General features: G+C 35.9%; 1 protein-coding gene across 3 annotated transcripts in view; it reads left to right on the top strand.

The window, feature by feature from the left end:
• Positions 1-19,223, top strand: part of LOC145296802 (coiled-coil domain-containing protein 83-like) — a 277,113-nt gene that overhangs the window by 59,101 nt on the left and 198,789 nt on the right. For all 3 annotated transcript variants that reach the window (XM_080142876.1, XM_080142877.1, XM_080142875.1), the window contains exons 4-5: positions 14,268-14,436; positions 18,946-19,113. In XM_080142876.1, coding sequence (XP_079999002.1) covers positions 14,268-14,436; positions 18,946-19,113 — 337 coding nt within the window. The remainder of the gene's footprint in view (positions 1-14,267; positions 14,437-18,945; positions 19,114-19,223) is intronic.

Raw genomic sequence — 19,223 nt, 5'->3', positions numbered from 1 at the left:
TATCTATCTATCTATATCCACACACACACACACACACACACACACACACACACATATATATATAAAGTGCACAGAACTTCATCCAAGTTGCCTCGGGCCCTTTGAAAAACCCTGTATCTTGTGAAAAAATTTTTAAAGCGGATCCTTGGTGTAAAGCATTGCAACACAAGCTGGTGTCAGTTCCAGAACAGCTGTCAGGTATCTTCACAAGTTGGGCTACTATGGTAGAGCTGCGAGAAGGAAACTTCTTGTTTGTCCTGTCAATCTCAAGTGCAGAAAAGATTGGGCTTGTGAGATGGTGGAGAGGCCTATGGCTTTTTTGGAATAATGTCATTTTCTATGATGAGTCACGATTTGTAATATTTCCCAACAGTAGGAGGGTATGGGTGTGAAGGCTCCCTCGGCAAGAGTTTGACTTAAAAAGACTGCAGCCAACACTGAAACATGGGGGCTTCTTCGTTATGGTATGGTGTGCGATTTGGAGTGATGATCGTTCAGACCTGATGACATGCGAAGGAAACATCAATTCTGCTAAATATGTTTCAATATTACATGAAGGACTCCTACCAATATTCTCAAGTGGTGGAGTGAACCAAGTTAACTCCCTATGTATGGAAGACGAAGCTCCTTGTTACTCTGCTAGGGTGACACAAGATCGGTTAGGCCAAAATGGGATTAATAAACTTCCATGCCCAAGTCAATTCCTGGATATAAACACAATTGAAAACCTTAGGGACATATTAGAGCATAACTTTTGCAAAAAAAATAAAGACACTTTATAAGCCTGAACTTTTAGCATTATTGCGTCAGACATGGCAAGAAATTCCTCAAGATGATATTTGTCAACTAATCAATGCTATGCCTAGAAAGGCCTAGCATTAAACATAGCAAAGGTAATGTCAACTAAGTATTAGTTATTAAATTTTGTAATCATTTATTTTTGATTTTGTTGCATAAATTATATGTTTATGGAAATAAACAGTTTCTATCAGGTTTGAATGTATATCATGCAAACTTTAGTTTTCAATTTATGTGCTAATCAGCAAAATTTATAGGCTACCTATGAATATTATTTTGCTATGTTTCTTCTGAGGATATGAGCCATCCATTGAAACTCCATGAAATAAGGAAAAAATCTGTAAAAAATTTGAAAAGCATTTTTGCATTCTTTACCGAAAAATAAATTTGTTGTAAATTTTTAATTTACTGAATTTGATTCCAAATTTTTACTTATCTTTATACTCTTCGCCTTGTCACTGCCACACATGCTTAAGGCCATCAGAACCAAGCAAATTAAATTTCGTCTCATCAGACCATAGGACATGGTCCCAGTAATCTCTGGGCTTTGTTTACATGTCTTCAACAAACTGTTTGCAGGCTTTCTTGTGTATTGCCTTCAGAAAAGGCTTCCTCCTGGGGTGACAGTCATGCACACCATATTCAGGAGTACAAAGATAAGTGTGCCATGCCTACAATCAAGCAGTGTGGTAGGGATGTCATGGTCTGGGGCTGCACAAGTGCTGCAGGTATTGGAGAGTTACATTTCATTTAGGGAAACATGAACTCCAACATGTACTGTCAAATACTGCAGCATAGCATGATCCCCTCCCTCCAGAAACTTGTTTGCAGAGCAGTGTTCCATCATAACAATGAGGCAAAACACACATCCAAGACAACCATTGCTTTACTGAGGAGGCTGAGGGTAAAGGTGATGGACTGGCCTAGCATATCTCCAAACTTGGGGCATCCTTAAGCAGAAGGTAGAAATGCGCAAAGTCTCAAATATTTGCCAGTCCACCACGTTGTAATTGAAGAGTGGAAGATAATTCCAGTGGCTACATGTGAAGCTCTGATAAACTACATGCCCAGAAGAGTAAAGGCAGTTTTGGATAATGATGGTAGCCACACAAAATATTGAGAGTTGACTTGTATGTTAATATTGACAACTTTTCGTAAGGGGTGTACTCACTTTTGTTGCCAGGGATTTAGCTTTTAATGGCTATATTTGGAGTTATTATGAGGAGAAAATAAATTAACTCTGTTATATATGCTGCAGACAGAATACTTTTCATTGTGTCAAAAAATCATTTTTTCAGTGTTGTCCCATGAAGAGATATACTTAAATATTTAAAGAAATGTGAAGGGCGTACTCACTTTTGTGATACACTATATATATATATATATATATATATATATATATATATATAGAGAGAGAGAGAGAGAGAGAGAGAGAGAGAGAGAGAGAGAGATGTGTGTGTGTGTGTGTCTATACGTATCAATGTCTGTGTGTATGTTCCTTATAGAAAGAAAGGTGTAACTGCCTGCCAACCTTGAAAAAAAAGGGCTTTCACACTTCATGCGGATATTATTACTTTTATTCAATAATCACCATGAAAACTACAAATGGAAGAAAAAAATAACATTTAAAAAGAAACAATAGAAAATATCAGGTAGTCAAGAGAAGGAAATAGACAAACTAAAAAAACTGGAGAAGTTATCACCTCTCGTGCCGGCAATCGTTAGAGTGAGGAAGAGAACGCTGTTTGTCCTTCGATCTCATTTCCTGCCCGAGTCAAGTTCTGCAGAATATAAATAGCAGGGCAAACTGATAAAAGAGGATAATTATCAAGTTATTGAAACTATTCTGATGACTATATATATATATATATATATATATATATATATATATATATATATATATATATGTTTTTAACTCATTTCAAAGTGTTTTTTAACATATTTTATTAACTGTTTGCTCATATATATATATATATATATATATATATATATATATATATATATATATATATGAGCAAACAGTTAATAAAATATGTTAAAAGACACACTGAAATGAGTTAAAAACATATTTAATCTGAAAAGGAAACACTAGATAAATGGATAGTCCTTAATCCGTGGAGTTTCGAAGAAATACTCTCCTTCTCATCAGACGGTAGGAATTAGCAAAATGCGGGATCGGATTTTGCATGCAGAAGTATTTGATGAAACAACAAGTATATATATATATATATATATATATATATATATATGCATATATATACACACATATATAATAATTAATATATATACATGTATATATTATAATAGTAACAATATATAATTCATTAAAAAGGTATATTTTGTAACTGTTACAAAAAGTTAGCGAAAGCACAGGAACTACAAATATATGCAAAGTTATATGTAGAATTATATGTAAAATCTTCTGGAGAGGTTTGGCTGCTACATAATAACTCTTATTACAATTTGATATGATCCTAGGAAAAGGGTATATAGCGTTTGAAGTATCTGAGCAGTCTTGATTCAGTTCGAGTCTAGTATGTGTCAGTATGGACGGGTATTCTTGTCAAAGCAGAGGTCTTGATGTGAGGCTTATGTACCTTTGAACGTCTCTCATAAATGTCTCTACCAGCCGGTATTTATGGCTTAATTAGCCAGTCACAATATTGCTGGAGGAAAAACCCGGATATACTTATATTCCCCTGAGCTAAATTTTCCAATGAAATTTTACTTTGATGTCTTTTCTTCTTAGGATCTGGACATAGCATGTTTACTTTTTTTCTGGGGCTTTTCTTAATTAAGCCTTGTCGTGGTGACCTTTGATCTACTAATACTTTTGACCTTGAGTTCAAGGATACTTCCATTGGAAAATTCTGATTTATCGAGTCAGTAATTTCAAACTAGTCATATAGTGTTTCCATTGGTATCTCTTTCCGTGACCTCTGTAATGTGTTTGGGTCTCAAGTGATTCCATTATCTTTTACAAGGAAATTTGTTTTTTTTAATGTCATATATGGTCTTTTGATCACTATTTCTTCTTCCTAAAACGTTCTCTCAGCGCTAAAGATTTGGAAGAAAATTTTGTATTTTGCCCTATAGATTCTAGTCATCTGTTTTTCTTTTTGGGTGTCTTTGCCAGAATAGGCAACAGCTTTTCAGCCATATCTTTCTCACAAACATAAATCTACAAGCGATAACTGTGATGTGATATTCAGGTTTGGCATGATTCTGTAAACTGACAAAAATTTCTGAATACATCTTTTCTTTGTGTCCATGCCTTGATTTTTCTTCAGAGCTCGTTTGAATGTGTCCACAATTTTTTGCACCATTCTGTTAGATCTTAACGTTGTCACATGCTCAATTGACAATGATTTGCAGTATTCTTTGCATTTTTTTATGTGAATTGGGTTCCATTGTTGCAGACTAGTCTTGGGGAGTCCAAAACAACTAAAAGTTTCATTAAGTGCATTCATTGCATTTGTTGTCATCGAATGTCTGTGCTTAACAATTTCTGGATACTTTGTGAAATTGTACAAAGCCATTATTGACATATCCTCAAGTGGTTCTTGCATAGTCGATATACAATCGAGTCCATGGGATATCCATCTTTGGCCATAGCTGAATTTTTACTGGCAGATCCCTTGCTGTCAGTTGATATTCTCTGACACATTTCTATGTAGTGATACATCCTAGGCCAATACGTGTAACCTCTCATTAACAAGTTCATTTGTAAAATCTCCGGATGACTCGTGTGGAATTCTTTGAGTACTGTCTTTTGCAGAGTATTACTACTCTATCCTTGTGTATTAATAAACAGTCACATATAGAAAAAGATGTCGCACTATTTCCATTTTTATTTTTCTCGTTCCACAAGACTTGCTTTTCTTTTTATTTTATTAATAAAATCATCATTCTCGGCTGCTTTTTTCACATCTTCTAGCGTGACCAGGAGTTCTCTAATCATAATGCATAACAAACTCGACAGTTAACGTTAGTCTCTTAGCACAACTATTGCAGTTTCTTTGTGTATTTTCAAATATTTAGGTATTAATGTTGATAACACATCGGCATGACTTATCATTTTTGAGGACACATTTTATATTATTTATCATATTTGTATATTATTTTTAAATAACACCTCATCAGTCGATTTGCTATGTGAGTTGGTAAACCTTCTTTTAACCAAAAATTGTTATCAGCGGTTTGTCGTCTATTTTCAGAATAAACTCTCTTCTCTATACAAATCTGTGAAACTCTTTTTACAGCATAAATTATTGCTGAACTCTCTTCTTCAATTCGACTATAATTTCCTTCCATGTGCAGCAACGTTCACGGGGCACATGCTATTGGCTTTGTAGATCCATCCTTGAATTTGTGAACTAGTACAGCACCTTGTCCCTCGTTACTAGCATCTGCTGTTCCAATGATTTTCTTCTTCAGGTTAAAATGTGCCAATGATAAGTATGCTACCACACAGCTGGCATAGAGAAGGCTCTGGTAGAAGTAAAACCATTGTTACTCATCTGCTGCAGCATCTTTCAGAGTGGACAAGTGTCACTGGTCTTCAACCATCTCCTAATCTTCACATGTGACTCCAAGTGCCATATTCTGGTCCCTTGCTTCAGCAGGCAAGTTAAACCATGTTAGACGCCATTACTACCTATGGTAGCTGTTGGTTCAGTAAAAGCTGACAACCCTGACAACAAATTCAGAGTGGAGCCCTGTAAGCAGTCTCGTGTCAAACTGTAGCAAGATTTCTGACAACTTCTGCATTCAATACGAGTGGCGTGCAATAAGTAATACCTCTGACCCACTTCCAGTTGTCTGAATTAGCTGAAATTTTGCATGCGCAATGATTTATATATTTGCGGGTTATGTGGCAAATTACGGCTCTGAACTAATTGTGGTTTCTGTTTTACAGGTGTTTGAACTGAGTCAGGTGTGAAATGGAGCCTGTTGAATGTCGAGCAGTGATCCGGTTTTTGTATTTGAAAGGACGCACACCACAGGAGACTTTTGATGAAATGAAAGAAACTTATGTTGATAATGCCCCATCATATGACCTTGTAAAACGCTGGCATCGTGAATTCAAACATGGCCGGAAGTCTGTGGAAACAGCTCCCAGACCTGGTCGCCCCTTCTGCCATTGATGAGGCATCTGTCCGTCAAGTTGAGGCTGCCATTTTGGAAGATCGGTGCATTACTATTCGCCAAATAGCCCAAGATGTCAAGATTAGTACAGAGTCTGTGGAAACTATCATTCATGACCATTTGCATATGCATAAGGTGACTGCCAGATGGATTCCCAGGTTGCTCACACCATTCCAGAAGCGAGAACACGTCGAGTGCTCAAGGATGAATTTGGAGATGTGTCAAGAAGATGAGTCAAAGTTTTTTAAAAGACTGATTACACAGGATAAAACCTGGGTCCATCACTATGATCCAGAGACCAAAGTCCAGTCAATGCAGTGGAAGCACTTGGACTCACCACCTCCAAAGAAGGCAAGGGTGCAGCACTCTGCTGGCAAGGTCATGCTCACAGTCTTCTGGGACCAGGACGGTTTTACTAGCAAAGGGTACTACAAGTACAGGAGCCTATTATGCTTCACTTTTGAGAAAATTAAGGAAAGCTATCAAAATCAAGAGGCGGGGCAAGATCAGCAAAGGTACCCTCCTCCTGCAGGACAACATTCCGGTCCACAACTCACATGTCGCCAGATCAGAAGCACGGGCGTGTTGTTATGAAATCCTACGCCATCCTTCCTACTCTCCTGACCTTGCACCCTCAGACTTTCACCTCTTCCCAGCCATGTAGTTGTTTTTGAAAGGAAAGCATTTCCCAGATGATACAGCCTTGATTTCTGAAGTCACGTCATGGTTGGAGGACCAACCTGGGGTGTTCTACAAAAATGGTTCCCAGAGCTGCATCAAATGATGGGAGAAATGCATGACTCTGGGTGGTTCCTATGTAGAGAAAGACTAATAACTGTGCCAAGTTTCGTTGCTCTACTGCTATGGGAAGTGGGTCAGGGGCATTACTTATTGCACACTCCTCATATCATGCCTAGTCATTCTTGACTCTGTCTTGTTACTGGGGCCAAGTGATTCTGGGTGAGAATGTAGTAGATGGTGCAAAAGTTTCCACACTTCAAACCAAACGAAGAACAATTCATAGCATCATCGGTAGTTAAATACCTAAGTCAATGCAAGAGCGACGATGTAGCAGGTGTAGATTGATCGTCTTTCACTGACTGAAGCAGCAATGGAACCTGGCATTACCCTGAGCAACTAAGCAGTCTTTTTCGGGAATGCACTGCTCGCCTCTGTAGTCTGAGGAAGGGACTAGAAAAGGTGTGCAAAACATTACCTGCTTCATCATTCCCGGGCCGTAGAGATTCAACGTCTCTATCCACTGTGCAGTGGATAGAGACGTTGAATCTCTACGGTTCCAGGTGAGAATTGTCTGAAGATAGCGGTTTCAATCCTACGCAAAACCGGCCAGAGGCTTTTTTGGACAAAACGTGGTGAGACAACAACAACTATGGATGGCAGTGATTGCTGAGAATGCATTTAGGATATTCGGAGTTACTATCCCATTGTGGTTATCACATGACAAAAGCCAGAGGAATAGTTGACCGAAACATTGTGAAACAACATCTGAAGAAAGATAAGGATAATAGTCTGCAATAAAATGAAATTAATAAATAAAACTCATCTCAATAATGAATTCCAATTAAATAATATACAGGGTGGGCCAAAATAAGGGTCCTATATATATATATGATTATATTTAAAGATAGGACCCTTATTTTGGCCCACCCTATATATTCAAAGATGCCTTTGCTCACTTTGGGCACGTGGATGGTGTGAACTCTCCTAGATCGTAAAACAGCAAACAAACCAGAGACAATCTGTTTTCGTCGCTAGAGAACTAGTTTGCTATAACATCAACATAGCAGCTTTATCAGAGACGCGACTTGCAGAGGAAAGCCAACTGACTGAAGATAAAGGAGACTACACATTCTTTTGGCGCGGTCATAGCAGCATAGAATGCAGGGAAGCTGTTGTTGGTTTTTCCACAAAGACAAAGTTGATTTAGGAACTCGAAAGTTTCCCAAAGGAGTTCAATGACCACTTTATGACTATGCAGATACCAACTGGAAAGAGACAGGCCACACTGATAAGTGCATATGCTCCAACAATGACAAACTCAGATGAAGCTAAAGACATGTTCTACCAGGAACTGGATACTCTAATTTCAAGTTTCCCGAAAAGATATAAACTGTTCATTCTCAGTGACTTCAATGCTAGAGTTAGCACAGACTACCCCACATGGGATAGCATATTTGATAGAAACGGCCTCAGGAAATGCAACAGTAATGGTTTGCTTCTTCTCCACACCTGTGTCACACACAAACTCATCATCGCAAACACAATATTTCGCCAAGCCAACACAAAACAACATGAATGCACCCGAAATCCAAACACTGGCACCTCATCAATTATATCATCTCATCAATTATATCATCTCATCAATTATATCATCACTAGAAATGCAGATAGGCAAGGTGATGCATGGTGCTGAATGCTGGACTGACCACAGAGTTGTTATCTACAAAGCTCACATCTATGTCAAGCTAAGACGTCGTCCACAGGGAAAGAAAATAGCTAAATGCCTCAATGTCAGCAAATTTAAGATCAACGATACTAATCACCTTGCTTCTGAACTGGAAAACCAGCCTGCTAACCTCCAGATTTAGCTCAACACTTCAGACATAGAAAATAACTTGAACAAATTCAAGGAAACGGTGCATGCTGCAGTACTGCAAGTACTTGGCCAAACTATTAAGAAACATAAGAACTGGTTTAATGAGAACGATGAGGAGATCGGTGCCCTCATGCAGGAAAAGAACAAACTGTATGCCATCTACCAACAGGACACTGAATCAGTCACAAAGAAACAAACAACATCCGTTGTATAATTCACACCAAGTTCCGTGACATGACGGACAACTGGATGGAGGAAAAAGTTGCTGAAATACAGAGGTGGCCAACATGCATGACTAGCAACATTTTTATGACAGTCTGTAAACACTTTATGCACCTCAGACCTCAAGAAAATCTCCTCCACTTAGTGTTGATAGCTCTACACTTCTCAACGACCGTGAACAGATCTTGGATAGATGGGCTGAACATTTAAACTCTATCTTCAACAGGCCGTCATCCATCAATGATGAGATTATATCCTGTCTTTCTCAGACAGAAATCAACATAGACCTTGATGATTCTCCTTCAGCTTCCAAAATAGAAAAGGCCATTAAATAGTTATCTTGTGAAAAATCTCCAGGAAAGGATGGAATTCCAGCAGAAATATATAAGGCAGTTGGACCTACCGTTACAGAAAATCTATTTGAGCTTTTTGCATCTTGCTAAAGGGTAGGTATACTGCTACAGGAATTCTAGGATACCTCTATTGTCCATTGTCTATTGTCAAGCGAAAAGGCAACAGACAGTGTTGTGACAACCACAGGGACATCTTTGTTCTCTGTATTGCTGGAAAAATATAAGCCTGATTCCCACTCAATCGCTTGATAATCCACTTGAAGCATGGTCACTCACTTGAGAGTCAATGTCGTTTTCATACAGGAAGAGGCACTGTTGATATGATTTTTAGTGCCAGACAACTTCAGAAAAAATGCTAAGATCTGATCACTACATTTGTGGATCCGACTAAGGCATTTGACACAGTAAGCAGAATGGCCACTGGGAAATTATAGCCAAGTTTTGTTTTTTGGAACATTTCATATGTCTGTCAGTTTCATGATGGCATGAGGGCTCGTGTGCTTGATAATAGTGAGGTATCATCTGACTCCCTGGTAAGAAACATGGTGAAACAGTGATGTGGTGGCACCCACTCTCTTCAGCATAATGTTCTCAGCCATTGCTCATAGATGCATTCTCCAACTTAGACTCTGGTGTCAGCATCATATATTGTACTGATGCTAAATTGTTTAATCTGCTGCATCTCGCCACCATTACCAAGCTCAAGATCACCATCAATTGTGATCTACTTGTTGTAGACGACTGTACCTTAAATGCTTACTCAGTAACATATATGCAATACAATATGGACCGCTTCTCAGAATTCTGTGATTATTTTGGGCTCACAATCAATGTTAACAATACTGAAATGATGTTTCAGTCCACCTCCGCCAAAGATTCAGGTTTATGGCACTGACCTCAACACTGTTGATTGGTTCACCTATCTTGGCAGCACTCTATTCAATGTAGTCCACATTGATGATGAAATTAACAACAGATTAGATAAAGTCAGCTTTTCTTTTAGAAGACTATGCAGCAACATCTGGAACCGCAGAGGTATCCATCTTGAAAACAAACTGTAAGTGTACCGAGCTGTTGTCATCACTACATTGCTGTATGCTTGTGAGACTTGGACTATCTATGCCAGATATGCAACAAAACTAAATCACCTTCACATGACATGTCTCAGAAAAATCATGAACATCAAATAACAAGACAAGATCCCTGACACTGATGTTTTGGAAAGGGCCAAACTACCATCTGTGTTCACATCAACTTCAGAAGTCCCAGCTTCGTTGTGCTGGACATGTTTTATGTATGTCAGATGTCAAAGCAGTTCCTGAAGAAATCAGAAGCTTTTTTAGTTGATGAAGCATATATTTTGTTTGGGGGGAATGGGGCGTTTCGGCGTCGCCGTTTTTGTTTCCATCGACTCAGCCAATTCAATGGCTTCACCAATTTAGCAGAGGAACAGTTCGACGTCGACAACACCCTTTATAAAGATTTTATAACTTTTTTTTAATAATGAAAAACAATACAATAATTGTTTTAAAGAAAAACCATGTTTTTGCAAAACTGTTTTTGGTTAATTATTTTCTAATTAAGTTTTTATGGATTAAAAACTAAAAAATATTTTTAGTTTTTTTTGTTAATAATGAAAAACAATATGAAAATATATATTTTTGTTAATAATGAAAACAATATGAAAATATTATTTTTTCGTTAATAATGAAAACAATACGAAAATATTTTTTGTTAATAATGAAAAACAATATGAAAATCTATTTTTTTTTTGTTAATAATAAAAAACAATATGAAAATATATATTTTTTGTTAATAATGAAAAACAATATGAAAATATTTTTTTGTTAATAATGAAAAACAATATGAAAATATATATATTTTTTGTTAATAATGAAAAACAATATGAAAATATTTTTTTTGTTAATGAAAAACAATAGTAAAATATTATTTTTTGTTAATAATGAAAAACAATATAAAAATATATTTTTTGTTAATAATGAAAAACAATATGAAAATATATATTTTTTGTTAATAATGAAAAACAATATGAAAATATATATTTTTTGTTAATAATGAAAAACAATATGAAAATATTTTTTTTTGTTAATGAAAAACAATATGAAAATATTTTTTTTGTTAATGAAAAATAATATGAAAATATTTTTTTGTTAATAATGAAAAACAATATGAAAATATTGTTTTTTTGTTAATAATGAGAAACAATATGAAAATGTAGTCTTATTGTTGACAACTGAATGTTGTCTGTTTTTGAGATGTGTTTTAAATAAACACGGTTATTTTTAAGTTCTTTTTTAATTAAGAAAAAACAATACGAAAATATAGTCTCGTTGTTGACGACTGAGTGTTGTCTGTTTTTGTATTGTGTATTTACTAAACACAGTTCGAAGTTTTTAATGTTTATATAACTTTAACTATATTTTAAGGAAAAAAAATCATGTTTTTGCAAAACTGTTTTTGGTTAATTATTTTATAATTATATTTTTAAAGATAAAAAACTTTAAACTATTTTAAAGTGCTTTTATTTTAAGAAAAAGAATACGTAAATATAATCACGTTGTTGACGACTGAAAGTTATTTTTGTGTTGTGTTTTAAATAAAACGGTTATTTTTATGTTCTTTTTAAAATTAAATTATTTTTCTTTTAATAATTTTTTTATTTCAATTTTATTCAAAGAAAATTAATCTTCGTTTACTGAATTAATTTAAAAAATATTTAAAAAAAACAAAAAACTTTGACTATAACAACGAAGCGTTAATTTGATGCCAAATCGTCCCCCGATGAATCGTCCCCTTACCAAATCAGGCACATGCCGAATTGGTCACATGCCGGATTGGTCAAGCCGAAATGGCAATGCCAAATCGGTCAAGCTGAAATGATGATGCCGAGACGTACCAAATTCACTTGTTTTCTAAATGATATAATGCACTATTTTGAGATATTTGTTACCTACAAAATGGTAATTTGAATTAAGAGTGCATGTGTGACATTAATGCCTATGCACAAATTGATAGTTTTTGATAGCTTGAACATCTATAAAGCGTGGGCATTCTGTTAAAAAGAAAGCAGAAAAGCATTAAATACCCTTATTAATTATTTTTTAAATTATAAAACAAGCTATTTTGAGAAGTTCACATCTAGAAAATGGCAGAGAAGTGCACATATGTGATTCAAGCACTGATGCACAGATTGACCACTGAAATGCATATGTAAAGAAAAAAATCGAATCCAGAACTTTCTACAAAATTGTCTATAAAAGCACCAATTCAAAGAAAACAGAACAGATTGATCCAGTTATCTATAATGGCACATAAAGTATTGACTGGCATTTTCACATCAATAAAAGCGCCTACGCTTTTATTGATTTTCCATCCATCTTATCGAAAAATGCACTAACAACTTCAAACACCGAAAACAACCAACTTCTTTGTGTAAAAACAACAGTGCGAAGGCTATGTTACAGCATGGTGAATGCAAATTAGATCATTATCACCAATGATGGGATTCAGCCGGTTCGCACCGGTTCGTGTGAAACAGTGCTTAAAATATTATGAGTTTGGCGAACCGGTTGTTAAAATTACGTAAACTCCTATTCATAACTACATTATAGTAGATTCTTTTTCTTAGAACCTATTCTTAAAAAATTTGAATCCCACCACTGATTATCACCAACAACAAAAGGCAGGATCCACAGGAGATTGATGGTTGCTAACCTGTTAACAACACGGACTGACAACCTGAATGTGCCAGGTTTGAGTTCAGTTTATTCCATAGAAACACTTTCATTTAGAGATATTGGCAACCTTTATGTGGTCCCTCCTTTAGTTCCCAATGTCTTTCTAGGAAGAATTCTAACTAGAAAGATATCGGGGAAGCAGACACCAACAATAATCATCTGATTCATGTGAAATGAATGCATGATTCTGAACAACAACAGCCACAGCTGTAGAATAATGATGTCATCATCGTTATCCTCAGCAACTACAATGCAGCACCAACAGCACCCAAACAAGACTCCTATACTCTCCTATAACCTGTCATTCTCACGTGAAAGACATCTATTATATAAATATCACCTGTCTGTTTAAATGTATGTATGTAAGTATGTATGCATATATATGTCTCGCAAAATTACATACTGGATTGTACGGCATAATCACGTTGACACATCGGTTCTCGTCAGATCACCAAAGCTAAGCAACGTTGAGCCTGGCTAGTACCAGATGGGTGACCATTTGGGAATTCTAAGCGCTGTATGTGCTCTCCGCTTATCTCAGCATTTGTTTTCAGTCGTCCTGACCCTCCACTTGCCACTGGTATTCAACAATGTCGACTCAGGAGAGGTGTGGCTAAGGATTGCACAACTCTTGCCACAACAATTTAATATGCAGACACCGTTACAGTGGGTATCCATAGTCTGTCAAGACTGAAGGAAGCCTTTTATGTTTCGCAAAAACTTTCGACAGAGGTGACAGATTTTCACGAGATTGGTATCATTTTGAAGCTTAACCCTTCAGATGACAGATATCGAATAATTTGTCAAGAACCTTAATTCCTTCACTCTCAACTGGGCACTTTTCTAAAGGGAGGGATCTCATTTGCGTACCCCTCCCCCCTCTCCTCACATCACGTGATCATCAGTCCATAAATACCAGAGGGCGGCCATTTTTGTTTTCTCTTTTTTTTTCTTTCCTAACACTGGCCGCACGATGCATGAGGTAAGGTTCTTTACTTTTAACCACAAAGTAATCCATTCTTTTCGATTGTCTAGCCTTAATTTAAACCTACGTCACTTCTGGTTTTGCGATGGGCGCAACAGCAAAGACGTCAGGGTTTTCTTTTCACGTTCTCTACGTCCAAACACCGGAGAAACGCTGGGCACTCAGGCAAGTTTAGCATGATTCCTATTAATCTTGATAATAACTTTTTCAAATGTATTATTAATTTATCTCACTTTGTTTGAACTTTCAATGCACAACATATCATATACACGCACATCTTCAACCACAACAAATCACAAAATTCTGTTTCTTGTGAATAAGTTTTATTAATAACATTAAACGATGATCATTGTTTTCTTTACGTTTGTCGCATTCTTTTCTTGTAGAACAATAAATTGAAATCGGAGCAGACTATTTTGCTGGATCGTTTGCTGGAACAATATCGGATCGCAGAGAAAACTTGGGAAGGCGAGGAAGTCACAGAAAAAACAGCCGTCCTTGAAACTCTTCAAGAGAAATGGACTTGTGCCGAGAGCAAAGAGAATGAACTTAAAGGTAAGATTTGATCTGTAGAAAGATTGATCTTCTGCCCTCTTGATGTGAAGATTAAACTACCAGAAGCTATAACATTCGTATATTTAATCTCATATCTGTAAATAATGACTGCACTCTATGAATATAACCATGTCTACTTTATAATTATTTGTATTTACTATGACTTCTCACACTCACTGATAATAACCGGTGGTTTTCCCTGGATGTGGATGACAACAAGTCTCCCTAGATTTCCAGTACCCTCCACCTGTTTTGATAACCTTTGCAAGTGATTAACATTATTATCACAGACGCTTACCATCGATTTCTTACTGTCAACAACCATTAGTCTTCACTAGAATATGGGTGGTGATAAGCCGACCACAGATTCCAGTACTTTTTGTTTTTATCCACTGATGATCTGACTAGTGCTCTCTCTGCCTCTTCTGTTCTTCCATCTTTCTATTCTTGTTGATGGCAATTTCATGCAGAATCAGCCGGAGGATGGAGAGGTTACAAAGTTTATAAAATTTCTTGCAGTTTCCCTTGGCTTCATGTGATATTTCTTCTATTTTTTGTTTTACTTCTGTTAGAGTTTCTATGTGATTGGTTAGCATTTGTAGTTTATATGGATTGATTTCCGCATACAAAGGTTTCCCTTAAGATTTCAGCTGTTTTTGCCATAGCCGTCCACTGTATATTAGCTTCAATTTCTCCTAGCCTTTTTTCCAAATTTTTTAGACTGTTTCTAGTGCTCATACTACTACTACTACTAATAATAATACTACTACTAGTAGTAGTAGTAGTAGTAGTAGTAGTATAACACGAAAAAAGTTTTCACATAGACTGACTTTATCAGTAAGGTCTATATTTACGAAAACTTTCCCCACTCTAAAAGGGTTTCTTTTTCACTGGTCAAATACAGAAAAGATGAAGTGTAACACCTGAACAGATACTACACTTAGTACATTGCAGGCAAGAATGAGTGATATTCTCTTTAGATTTCCAGCATTCACCACTTCTTTTAATCAGCATTACAACGGACTTGATGTTCTCGCATCAGCCGTTTACTAATAATTTGTTGCTGATAAAGAACAGTGGTGTCCTTTGTTTTTTGAATGACAATAAGCCTCTTCAGAATGCTTGTACTCGCCATACATTTCCAATCGAGATATGAATAGTCATATCCTTCTTCAACTGTTATTATCATTATTATTATTATCATTATCATTATTATTATTATTATTAGTAGTAGTAGTAGTAGTAGTATGTTACTGTTACTAGTAAATAACGAACGTATACTACACTGCCCCATCAACATTATTATTATTTGTACTCACTAGGAGTTCTCAAACAGGTCATCATCAGAGATTACTCACTGACACTGGAGTCTGGGTGACAACATGTTTCTCTATTACTCTCCATCTCTTTCAATAACCTTTGCAAATGAATTTACATCATCGAAACAGCCACCTTGCCATTGACTTCTTGTTGGCAATGATCATTGATCTTCACTGGAATTTGGGTGGCAATAAGACTCCATAAAGTCCAAGTCCTCTAGTCCTCTTTTCCCTTATCCAGTAGAGGTCTGGTTAGTGATTTCTCTCCTGTATCTTTCTATCTTTCTCAACACTTCTCGACTATTTGGTGTAGTGCCAGTTGATGCAAGCATTACAATTCATTTTTTTTTCGGAAGTGGGGTGGGGGGTAACTTACGATTATGCAGTTTCAGTTTTCTTGGTTTCATGTGCTGTTCCAGATTTTTTTTTTACTTTTATTGCAAGTTCTATATGACCGGTTAGAGATTGTAGCTCATGTGTATGAATCTCTGCATCAAAGTTTTTTCCTTAATATCTCAGTCATCTCATTATTGCTATTCATCATTGGATGTTTTCAGTCGTCTTCCTGATTCCAATTTCTTCCATTCTTTATTTAGTTTTTTTTGGGGTGGGGGGAGGTTGTTCCTACTACTCCTACGATGATTGGCGTTATCTTGACTTTCTTCATCTTCCATATCCCTTTCAGCTCTCTGAACAATTCCATGTATTCCCTTTGCTTCTTTGTCTCCTTAATATTCACCTTGTAGTCTGCTGGAACAGTGAAATCTATAATCTGACTGAATTTTTCCTTCTTGTTAACTTTTATGTCACTTGGTTTCCTCATTGTATGAATTTATCTGTTTGTACATCCAAGTCCATAGGATTTTATGGTTTCTGTTTCCAAGTACTGATACCCATTTGTGCTTGTACCATTAGTCTACATGTTCACGATGCAGTTGTTTGCATAGTTTCCAGTGTATTGTCTTCCCTACTTGGTCATTTCTATTCTTATATTTTTGGAACTATTTTTCTGTATTCATTTTTCCTGTGGTTTATCATTTCGTCTTTTTGTCCGCAGAGTTCAAATTTGCTTTTTTATTATGTCTTGTCGATCTTTGCTTTGATATAGTTGCATTTTCTTGTGTGACTGTTATTAATGGTTCAGTTTTTCTGTTTATGTGTCCTTTTCATAGCTATACCCAAGTGTTTTCATGAGTTTCATCAAATTATTCATGTAGCTGTTTCTCTTTCCATTTTTGTTTTCTCATCTTATTCCTTGTCTCTGTTCTCTGTCATGTTAATTTTTACAGTGCCCCCTGCTGCGGCGATTAGCCTTTCTGTGTCCTGGATTATTTATTTTTCTAGTTCTTCTTATGCGTCATTTACACAGCCTTCCATGCTAACCAGTCCTCTTTCGCCATCTTTTCTTTTCCACATAGAGTCACTCAGCATCATCCTTTGTGTATAATGCATTGTGCATGCTCATAAGTTTCCTGTTTTTTTTTCTCAAAAAGATACCCGAGTTCTTCTTTGGTCCACTCTATCAATGGTCCAGAGAATTTTACTAATAATACTGTCCCTGTGTTTATACCTTTTGTTAGGTTCCTGCTATATAATTTAGTTTCTGGGAATTTTCCTGTTCTTTGTAGATATTCTTTTCCAATTTTCCTTTTTTATTTCTACTTCCAGAACTCCCAAACATTAGATGTCATTTTCGTCTAATGTCCTCATCTCCCCTTGGTTGGCATTTTCTTAGTGTATGGTTAAGAGGCATCATAGCTATAATTAACACTAGTGGTGATAGCGAATCGCCTAGGAAAATACCTTTTTGTAATTTTATCTCAGTTATGCATTGTCCTTCAGCTGTCAGTTCATGTTTCGATATTCTCATTGCTTTTCAATCAAATTGATAATCTTATAAGGTATATTGTACGTCCTCAAGCATTCTATTGCTCATACTTTGTTGTTGGTGGTAGTTTTTTGCGTTTGAGTAAAAGTTGCTCAAACTTTCTCTATATATGACTATTTTTTATAAGTTTTTTCTTCTAGTTTCATTTTGTGGACAATTTAACATTATTAAAAATAGAAATTACAAAATCTGTCCATACAAAATGAATTAATTTTTATTAAAACTTTGTTAAGATAATGAAAACGAAGATTTGGCAAAGATTGGGTGTTCAAAGTATCTCAGGAACGTTTCTGAGTGAAAAAAAATTGCTTTTTGTGCAAGGACAAGTTCAGTACTCATATTTATTTCTACTGGTGCCATGTACATTTACACATGTCTAAAGGCATGAAGTAGTATGGGTATATTTGTAACAGAGCTGCTTGTGCTGTTAGCAGCAGCATATAACATATGCAAATGACCAAGCTGGCTATGCAATGTGACGTCACAGGATAGGCAATAAAAAGACACACGTGGGAAAGACCAGAAGAAAAGCATTGTGTGTTCGGAGAAATGATTTTCAGGCATGGCCAGTTTGGAAAGCACATGTTTGAGCCATGTAGGTGACGTCACAGTAAGACGAGAAGTCACATTTGAAAATACCAGTAATAAAGGTTTTTTCTTTTTTTTAAATAGAAAGTATGTTGAGTTTTTTCCTTTCATTTGTTTCCTTGTGATGGAGTCTACAATGTGTTGGGTATGTTAAACTGCAACAATACAGTTTAAAAACAGGTGTATAACGTTACATATTAACATGTTTATTTGGTTAGTTAGAGATTGTGTGTGTACTTGCATAAGAGTGTGTTTGGTTAGTAACATATGTATTTCTGACGTTGTGTTCCATGGTTTGTAAAAGTATTTCATTATCTGTATACCGCTGGTAAAGGTTACTTTTACCCTGAAGAGGCTAGGTAGGATTTTGTTGTGCACACATCTGTTCTTACTGGAAAAAAACTTGTGTGTTTGGGTTTATATAGTATGTGTGAGATCGAATAGTTGAACATTTTCTGCCTTCTAATTGGTTGAAAGAAAATGTTGATCAGAGATTTGGTTCAATGGCGAGTTGATACAAAATGATACAAAAATAACAATGTAACAAAGTTGATACAAAAATAACAATGTAACAAACTTATCCTTCTTAAGATTAAGCCTCCTCTCTTTGCTCATAAAATTAAATTTACATATGTGATTATTAAAAGGAGCCGGACACACATACGTTCACATTTATTATTTTCAATAATAATGTCACAAACTTGTTTCTTCCAGAAGTTCAAAAGCAAATCACACAAGTAGAAAATGAGATTGAAATTCTGAAAAAAGAGATCAACTATTGGACATTATATCGAGAAAAGGATTATGCGTCTCATGCACAATACATTGAAGTCCTCAATAAACAAATAACCGATATGAACACGTGCTTCTCTACTCTACATAGTAAGTAAAATTCGGAAATTTTTTCTTTGATTTAAAAAAAAAAATTTGTCTGGTTTAGAATTTGCTTCGCAAGGATGAATATAACACGATTATTCGTGATTCTACAGTTT

This window comes from Euprymna scolopes, chromosome 17, assembly GCF_053919585.1.
Source record: "Euprymna scolopes isolate OS-2025 chromosome 17, ASM5391958v1, whole genome shotgun sequence".
In the NCBI taxonomy this organism is placed as follows: domain Eukaryota; kingdom Metazoa; phylum Mollusca; class Cephalopoda; order Sepiida; family Sepiolidae; genus Euprymna; species Euprymna scolopes.
This window is presented reverse-complemented; position numbering and strand designations above follow the sequence as displayed.